The 9803-nt window shown below is 46.5% G+C and overlaps 1 protein-coding gene across 1 annotated transcript in view; it reads right to left on the bottom strand.

Annotated features, from left to right (window-relative positions):
• Window positions 1-140: 140 nt before the first annotated feature.
• Window positions 141-9803, bottom strand: part of ARPC2 (actin related protein 2/3 complex subunit 2) — a 29831-nt gene continuing 20168 nt past the window's right edge. The window contains exons 8-11 of the mRNA XM_025441525.3: window positions 5531-5657; window positions 3790-3890; window positions 3228-3328; window positions 141-598 (exon numbers count right to left, since the gene is read on the bottom strand). Of these exons, the coding sequence (XP_025297310.1) occupies window positions 574-598; window positions 3228-3328; window positions 3790-3890; window positions 5531-5657 (354 nt within the window). The 3' untranslated portion in view covers window positions 141-573. The remainder of the gene's footprint in view (window positions 599-3227; window positions 3329-3789; window positions 3891-5530; window positions 5658-9803) is intronic.

Genomic DNA, 9803 nt, shown 5'->3' with positions numbered 1-9803 from the left:
CTCTCCTCGAAGTGGGAGGTTAGGGGACTCCTGAATCTAAGGTTTCCCAGATGGAGTCTGTAGGTTCAAAGCGTCATGTGTACTCTTCCTCCCTTCTCCTCTCTCTTTTGGACTGTCTAGAGACCCAGCAAATTCTCATGTAAGATAGAAAGATTTTCTTTATTAATGACCCCAACTGTATTTCTTTAGATACAGGAGTTTTGAACTCAAACACTTAGGAGAAAACAAGTTAAGATTGCATTATCCTGCAACTCATTACCAGTAACATATTGCAAAGCGCAACAGCTTGGAAGAGGGGGAGGAAGGCAAGGGGAGTGAGGGAGGGAAAGTAAAGAAAAGGAATTAAGTTGATCAAGTGGAATTGTTTTCCTTTTTTTTTAATTCTTGAGAACTATGAAGTCCTTGCAAGCACAGCTCGTTTCTGCAGATTATTTTCCAAACGTATACAAAATGGAACCCAAACGGAGAATCCCTTAAGAACCTGGAGAGGTGCAACATTAAAAGCTACGATTATCCAGTAGCAAGTGTTCCAGCCTTCAGCTGCCAGCCGCCTCCTCTTCCTGTTCCCCAGAGTTAGCGGGACGAAAACGTCTTCCCCCTTCAAGAACAGAGAGAAGTGTGAAGGCTGGTTTTGGGCTCACCTGTCCCGCCACCCCATGCTCCTGGACTAGGGATGGGACCCCAGAGACACTGAGACACAGGTGCCAAGGCTCCTCAGAGGATGTGGGAACTCTAGGCCCAGAGAGATTTCATCAGCTTTCTTCCTGTCGAATACTTTTGGGGTAACAGGGAGCATCTAGGCCAAGCCCACAAGGATGTTCAATAAATATCAAGTTAAGACAAGAGAGTCCCTTGCCCACAACTTCTGGATGGCCAAACCTACTCGAATTTCAGACTGGGCTCAACCTTCTTCCCGGTTGAGAGCTCCGGTTCCTCTTACACAGCTTATACCTCTTCAGGCTTACAGATAACAGTTCCTTCATTTTCCACCATGGGAGGAGGATAGGATGCTCAAAACTTCCAAGTACAGACCCTTCATGCTGCCATGTGGTGACCACACTCTGGGTTACAGAATGCTCGCCTGACTTTAGGCTCCTGAGTCCTGGCCTTCCATCCCACCCAGTATTTCTCTGGGAGGGCCATTTTTGGGAACAGGCTGGTTCTCAAAGACAGAGGTAGTAATTCAGTCTAGGGCTGAGAACTATGGGAAATTGGGGCAAAGACATGGGAGCTAAATATTCCTGTCCTAAAGGTCTCACCCACCCTAAAATGAAATCGTGTTTCTTCACTCCCATCCCCACCTCACCACACAAAGATCATTCTGGCAGAGGCACCAAGCCAGGCCTGCCATCCTATTCCATGCAGCATCCCCCTGTTTCTGTTGTCTGTGGGGGTCCTGGCCTCCTCTACTCATCCTTAGTAACATGACTTGGTTTTCAGCTCAGATGTGGTTGTCTGCCTCCCCCTTCTTTCTGGGACCCATCTCTGCTAAAGAAAGGTCACAGGGCAGAAAAAAGCAGAGCTACTTTCTCAGTCCCAGGAAGGAGGTTTATGGATGCCTGGTTGGTTTCAAGAATCTATCCTTCCTCAACTCCCGGGCAGGGCAGGGGGTTCGTCCCTGTACCTCAGATGACTGCATTTGTGTTGCAGCACCCCAAGACCACTGCTGGGGGGGTAACAGGGCAGGGGGGAAGCTCTCTGGGGAGACACTGGGCGGCATCTGCCGTGCTGGCCTCTTCTGAACAGACAAGTTACAGGGCTGAAGATGACGCAGGCAGCCCCATGACTGCTATTTACGAAGCCAGCCTTCCTATTTGGTGTAGGACGGGCTGGCCAGGTCAGGCTTCCTTCTGCTGTTCCCAGCTGCCCATTTACCTCCCAGCCAGTCTCTCCACTTGCCCTGAAAATGGCACAGCACTGGTTGCCCCACACTCAAGGTCACCAAAGCAGTGCCCTGTGAGAAGAGCAGTCCTGTGGCAAGAGGTGCAGGGGAACTTGTTAACTCCAAGAGGGAGGCAAGTTTCAGAGGGGGCAGAAAGAGCGTAAGTGTCCCAGGACATATGCCCTCCCTACGCTGTGTCAGTTTTGCCCATTTTAGGCCTTGCCACAAAGCTGCAGAGTAGAAGGCATGACGCTGCCACTGTGTCACCATGGCACCTGGGACACTCTCTGGAAGCAGAGATTCCAACTATAGGCTGAACACCACTTCTTAGGCTCCGGACAGGAAGTATAGAGCTACTACCAAGAGAGGCCTTTGGTACCACTTTCATGAGATGGGTAGCCTCTACAGCCTTCACCTAAGGAAGTCAGGAGTGACAAACTGCTTTTACAACCATCTGATGTTTCTGAGATTGAAAACCCTCTGCTCAGGTATCAGGCGTCAGGCACTTCTCTCATCCTGTCACGTAGCAGCAGAAACTAGATTGGCAGGAGAGGCCTCACATGCCCAGGGAGGGAACTTGGGAGCCTCGTGGACACCACACTTGCCAAAGGTCGCCCCCAAGAGGAGTAGGTGTTGGCAAATACACTGGCTGTGAGGGGTGTGCAGCACTAAGTTCACCTTAAGACTTGAGTTCAGTGGGCACAAAGGCTGGCAGGTAAGAACGTGTTGCCTTATCTTGAGAACAGGATCACCTAAACATCACCAAAAGAGGAACCCAACACCTGACATTTTGTCCAAAGACCTACATGCCTACCTAGGCTCTAGACCACGCTGGCCTCTCCTGCACAGCCACACATGGGAGCGTGCTAGCCAACATGTCCATCTCTGAGAGAGACAACTTCATTTCCATACAAAATTCCCACTGAGAAGCAGACTGGGGCATAATAGCACTTAGGGGTGGGCTCTCGGCCTGTTCACTCAACTAAAATGGCCAGAAGCAAATCTCCCCCTTTCTGCAGGAAGACCTCGAGGGGGCTGACCTCCTAACGTAGGCCCAGGGAGGACACAGTGTATCTCGGTAACAAGGTCCCTTTGTGTTCTCCCTGGCTGCCACCCCCCTCGCTCATGGAGACGTGCAACGAGGGAGTCCAGCCCAAACCACTCAGAAGTGAAAACCTGTCCATCCCGTCTTTAGTTGCTCACATGGCTACAGGCCCAACCCTGCCTGCCTCACCTGTAACTGCTGTCCAGACACCCGGAGGGCCAGGGCACCAGCACCCACTACTTTCCTCTTGGGGGAATCAGGAAAGGAAAGTGGTCCTGCTTGTGTGGCCGCCCTACTCACGTGATTGTTTTCATTTCTTTCTTCTCGGCATCTGGGCGTGCACGGTTCAGCACCTTGAGGAAGTCCGATGTTTTTGCCCGCATACGTGTGTGAATATAGGCCTGGGAGCAAACACAATGGGTACTGAAGCAATGAACACAATGTTCTAGAAAGACAACTTTGGTTTTAGTAAGAGTTACCAGGAAAGTTTGGGAACACATGCCCTGGGACTGACACAGGGCCATGCAAATAAGCAGGAGGGCAACCCTTTCTGAAGACAAATACTCATTTCTCTACTATAGGGAGGAGGTTAGAGGGAGAGATGGAAGGAAGGCCATGGGATCTTAAAGTCTCTAGAACCGTCAGAATTCATAGCAACAGCCTGGACTATAAGAATGACTTTTGTTTTCCCAAAAAGTAAACTCTATCCCCAGTGTGGTGCTCAGACACACAACCTCAAGATCAAGAGCGATGTGCTCTACTGATTGAGGCAGCCCCCAACCCGAATGACGTTCTATGTCACTAACTGTGGTGGAGAGAATGATCTGGACCATAGGAGTCGAGTTGCTGTGGCCCTTCCCACCTTAGAGCACTTGATGTGGTAATGCAGGTAGTCCCGGAACGTGTGGATCAGGTTGATGGTATTGTCTCGAGCGCTGGCATTGGTGTGCCGAGGGAACAGCACTGTGGGCAGGGCACAAAAAAGGTGTCACATGGAGGCTGAAAGGTGGGTAGGTAGAGTCTACGGTCAGCTCCGATCTCTCCCTGCCTGAGTACATCGCACCTGGTTCACCCCACCCAGGCTTTGTCAGGGCTTTCCCCTCAGATGAGGAAGGGATAAACACCATAACCAGGACAGGTACCAGGGAGTGCAAATGGAGGCTATGTCAAGGAAAACGGAGATGATGGGAGAAAACCAGGGCTTCCCTGAGAAAGGGCTCAGTGCCAGGCATCACTCCAGGTCTAGGTTCCACCCTGTGGCTGTGCATTCTGAGATCTATGCCCTGCCTGCTGCACGCCTATTAGCCTCTGCCTCTGCAGCATGGAGGTCTCCTGAGACGGTGATACCACTGGCTACAGGAGATGGGGGCCTTGGAGAAAACACTTCATCTTAGGTATCAGCATCAGGAAACAAAGCCTGCCCGTCCTCCATCCCTGGTGCTGCAGCTTTCAGAGGCACATGGTTCCAGAAGATTCTGTGGTCTTGTGGTGAAAACTAAACACTAAGCTCCAAGGACCTCAACTCTCCTGATGAGGACAGGCAGTAGGAGCTCCTCAGCTGGGGGATGAGAAAAGCCCCTCCCACGGTGCCATGCACCGAAGCCCTCTCTAGCCACTCTGCATTCGTTCCCCCTTCAGCTTTCTGGAATCCTCTCCATCTCCTGTATCTACTCTAGTCAGTGGTCTTGGCAACCATAAAATTCTCCAAGTAGGAGGTTTTCCTAACATGAAAAGGAATGCCTCAAAAGAAAGGGTGGGACCTGTGTGTCAATTCTGAGAAGAAATGAACAGCAGAACTGCAACAACTAGAAGTTTACCATCAGTTTATGCACCATAAAGACAAAGGCGAATTAAACTGTGTGGCATGCGTCAGGCTACCTGCAAGGAGCCTGCTTCTCCCTCTGTATCTCTGTCTCTCTGATGAATAAATCTTAACAAAACAAAACAAAAAAATCCACAAAAAAACCCAACCGTGTGGCATGAATTGTAAGCTGCATCCCAACATCAAAGACTGTCACATGAAAGAAAATGTGTAGTTTAGATTTAATGAAATATGGTAAATCGGTGGGCTCATCACCCATAAACGGGTACACCTTCAGTACTGAGATGATTTAAATTTCACAAAAAGCAATATTTTAATGGTGTTAAGTGCAGTGTGGGAATGAGCTGTTATTCCAAATTGTTAGCTACACTCATTGGAGCCAGCTCACTGGTCTGGACCAACCATAAGAAGGGAAGACTTAAATTTCTTCAGTGGAATACGTGAATCATGGCAGGAGCTCTGGCTTAGTCAGCAAAAACCCAACAAATGCCAAATGACAGAAACTTCCTCCCACCCTGCTGCTTGGCAATGTTTACGTGGTCCCAACTCTTAACACTTGACATCAGGGACCACACTTTTTTCCCTCAGGATTTAAGAAAAACAGGAAAAAAAGAAAATGATTGCGACACACCCTCCTACAGTCATAGCATTTGTAATCAGAACAATCTGGTACACATGCCTTTGCCCCTTTTACATCTTAACAAAGGTCTGTCCTAGTTTACGCATCCTGCAGCAGGAAGGCATCAGAGGCCCCCTGACTTGGCATTCCTGCCCCACTCACCGAAGGTAATGTAGCCAATGTTGTCGCCCACGGCAGCATCTGTGTCTTTCAGCTCCAGAGGAGGTTCCCTGTGGCTAAAGAGGACCTGTGGGGCTGTGTGGCTGGCTCTGCGGCCTTCTTTGAACTCCTGGCGGGAAGAAACAAAGTAACCAGAAGAAAATGAAATGTAAGATGAATGCCAACTTCCCACTACAAGGCTGGTCCGGTGTAGTGTGACCCCTGTACCACTCCGGACTGTCAGGTGAAGAAACACCTGACACCAAGAGTACAAGTGCTGGCTGCTATCAATGTGATCCAAACTCAAAAAGAAGGAGACCACAGAGTACGTAGCAAGACTGATCTTTAGAATGTGAGGAGATCTTTTTTTTTTTTTTTTTTTAATGATTTTATTTAGAGCAAGAAAGAGAGCATGAGCATGAGTGCACTAGCCGGGATGGGGGTATGCGGGGGGCAGAGGGAGAGGGAAAAGCAAGCTCCTCACTGAGCAGGGAGCCTGATGTGGGTCAAATCCAGGACCCTAGGATCATGAGTGATCTGAGCCAAAGGCAGATGCTTAACTGACTGAGCCACCCAGGCACCTCTGATGAGAGCATTCTTTTTTTTTTTTTTTGATGAGAGCATTCTTAATCCCATTCCCTTTCTCTTTCTCTTGTTTTGGAACAATAGAAGCAGTAAAAGTTTGTCTGAGACTAAACAGACAATGAATTTAGACATTTAGGATTAAGGACTACTGCTGATTAGTTTTTTTTTTTTTTTTTAAGATTTATTAATGGGGGCGGGGGGCAGAGACACAAGCAGGTCCCATGCAGGGAGCCCGACGTGGGACCGATCCTGGTCTCCAGGATCAGGCCCTGGGCCAAAGGTGGCGCTAAACCACTAAGCCACTCGGGCTGCCCTGATTCGTTTTATTTCATGTGAAGAGGTTTTATTTTTTAGGAAATCTTGAAAATCTCAGGGTACATGGAACCCAGCCTCTAGCTTGGTTAAGACTCAAGATCAAATCTTAACTCCTTTCATCTTTGCCTGAAAGCCCCTTATGAGCTGGCTCATTTCTCACCCCCCTGCACCTCCGTATCTACTTCTTCCCGTTTCATGAAAACCATGCTTTTTCAGGGCTCCGAACCTTTGCACAAGTCCTGTTTCATGGAGGTATCTTAGACTGTTACTGTTTAGAATCCATCAATCAAAACTTTAAACTACACGTAAGCCCTTCTTGGGGACAGAAGACAACAGTTAAAGAAGCTGAGTTTTAGGGTTCACGGAGAAGAAGGAGGCTGTGTGACAGGAGAACTGAAAGCCAGATTGTTAATTCTGGCATTGAATGGCTAGAGACTCAATCACCACCACTCTGCGTAAGAGCTCATCATCCTTAACAAAATGTCCCCACCCTCATCGAACAACAAGAAAATGAGCATGTAAAAACCAGGCTGTTCCTATGTTTTAATCTTTAAATCTTGAGCTTTTCTAACGCATACATTCCTGTGGACATACCAAAGTGATAACAAGGCATCCCTGTCTCAACCAAGATCTGCAAGAACAGAACTAGATTTTCCAGCAATACCAGTAAAACAGGGTGATCCAAATTCACTAAATGATAGCGGAAGGATGGAACCAAAGGTTGTGCAAAGCCCCGGAGAGTTTTAGGAGTACGGAAGGCATGCTAACACAGCTGTCTGGTCTGCAATGCTCTACTGCTGCTCAGATATGACCTTCTCTATCATGCCATCTCCAACAGACTCAGGCAGCTGGTTGCTCTATGGTGGGAAGTTCCCATGTCTTCTCTGTAAGCCTCTACCATGGCACTTTACCATTCACTAACACCTCTGGCTTCCCGACCAAGTTGTAAGCTCTGCAAGCCAAGGATCCTCCTTTATTACTCTGTATCTATTCCTCTTTCTTCAAAGAGACTGGCTAGCACATGGCTTGCTGAATGAAAGCAAACACTTCCTACCTTGGCGGACTTAGTGCCTCACACTGTATTGGAAGGGGCAGGGATTACATTTTCCATTTGCAGATAGGAAGAATGTGCATTGGGCAGCAAGCCCTAGCAAATTAGTGGCAAAAGGGGAGATAAAAAACATAGCTAGGTTAGGTTAGCTCTCTCTTAAATTTTGTTCCTCAAAGGAAAAATATTTGGAGAGGCAGGGAAGGAGTCAATATCATTCAAAATGGAAATTGCTAAAGCTAAGCTTCTGAGATTACCCTTCCCTAGAAAAATTACTTTTTACCTTGCAAGAGGTTTGGAAGTTTTCTAACTTCTATTATTTTTATTCTTTAGCCTCCGGGGATAAAACAGAACAGATAATAAATGCCAGCATTTTCTTGCATTTAGTAAGGCTCCAAATCACTGGTACTTACTGGCATTCATACCCAGATGTGACAACTTATTACAGTGGATTCCATCAGTTCTGTGTACGTTTGGTTTGCAATGGGCAGAAACCCTAGCAAATTAGTGGCAAAAGGAGGATAACATGTAAGATCTGGTTAACAATTATTTCTGATTTGGGTCTCCTTGGTGCTGTCTCCTAAATAATACTTATTAAGAAACAATCAACCAACCCACCCAAACAGTTCTTTTTCATTAGGGTCTTTCTTTGTCCTGTATGTGTCAGCAACGATGCCTCTTTTCTCTTCCTCCAACTAAGATGTCTTTTGAGTATCAGAATACCTTTCTCTCTTCCATCAAAGCATAATTTATGATAGCAAGTTCAGAATATATACATACATACACACACACACACGCATATATACATATGCACACACACAGAAACTGATTATATGATAAAGATAGCATCTTAAATTGGTTGTATAAACATTGGCTTTGAAACAACAGCTACTAATACCAATAGGTAGCCATTTAGAAAAAAATGATGGCTCCATCTTTCATACTACATACCAGGAGAAAACTCTAAACAGGTAATCAAAAGATTGTGTAAAATATGAAACTGTAAAAATACTAGGATATAATATAGGCAAATTTCTTTATGGTCTTGGAGTAGGGAATTTCTAACTATGACTTGAAATCTAGAAGCTGTAGGAGGCACTGACTGACTTAACCATGTGAACATAAACTTCTGTATGAGGGGGAAAACCCCCCACAAACTCTAATAACAAATTGGAAAAAATATCTGCAACTCTTACCATAGATAAAAGGCTAATCTCTCTAGTATATAAAGAAATGGAGAAGATCAGTAACTGAACAGAAAAATGGATTAAGGGCATAGAGACATTTCACAGGAGAAGAAAAACAGCCTTCAACATAAGAGAAGATTTTGGACCTCTTTCACAAGAGAATGTAGATACCATTTTTAATCTATCAGATTGGCAGAGATCCGAACATCTGCCAACATACCCTGGGAAAACGAGCACTCTCATGCATCATAGGGTGAGAGGCAAAAGGGTATAAACTCTGTAGAGGAGGGTCTGGCAATATCTACCAAAATTACTAACTTTGACTCAGTGCTCTCACTTCAGGAAAACATCCTACAGCTACAACCACAGAGGCATCTAGGTAGACAGAGTCCTCAACATCCTGTCTTTGTGACTGCCTAAGAGGTAGACTGCTTGTGTCTTGTCCCTAAACATACAGAAACCAATAGTCTCTGTTTAACTTTTCTTGGTTACAGGGCTGACACTAAGATCTAAAAAATATGAAAAATACTCTAATCTCCAAAACTATTGTTCCTAATGCTTTTCACAGACTAAGCAGTGAAATGTTCTCTATCAGACTTTCTCTAGTGCTCAGCTTGCATGCCGATAAAGATAACATACCAAAGGCAAACACTAGAATATCCCTGTGAGTGGGGAATAGCAACTCTGTCTTTTTCCTAAAGGCAGGAAGTAGGACAGCCCTGGTGGCTCAGCGGTTTAGCGCCGCCTTTAGCCCAGGGTGTGATCCTGGAGACCCGGGATCGAGTCCCACGTCGGGCTCCCTGCATGGGGCCTGCTTCTCCCTCTGCCTGTATCTCTGCCTTTCTCTCTGCCTCTCAGGAATAAATAAAATCTTAAAAAAATAAAAATAAATAAAGGCAGGAAGTATCCCTCAGAGTCTGCCTGCTGAATGACAAAAGTGTTCTGAGCAGACTGTAGGTCCACACTGGGAGGGGGAAACCCACAAAGGCCCACAGCAAACAGGTAAGTGACCAGGAGGACTTCAAACAGCGTCCCTGGGTCGCAGCATTCTGTGCTAGGCATCACTGTTCTCTCAGGATTTTATAATAATGAGGCCCAGGAAAATTCTCAGATGATTTATTCTGGGGTAAAAGCCAGCAAA

Source organism: Canis lupus, chromosome 37 (assembly GCF_003254725.2).
Source record: "Canis lupus dingo isolate Sandy chromosome 37, ASM325472v2, whole genome shotgun sequence".
Classification (NCBI taxonomy): Eukaryota; Metazoa; Chordata; class Mammalia; order Carnivora; family Canidae; genus Canis; species Canis lupus.
The sequence above is the reverse complement of the archived record's forward strand: the minus strand, read 5'-3'. Positions and strand labels throughout refer to the sequence as shown.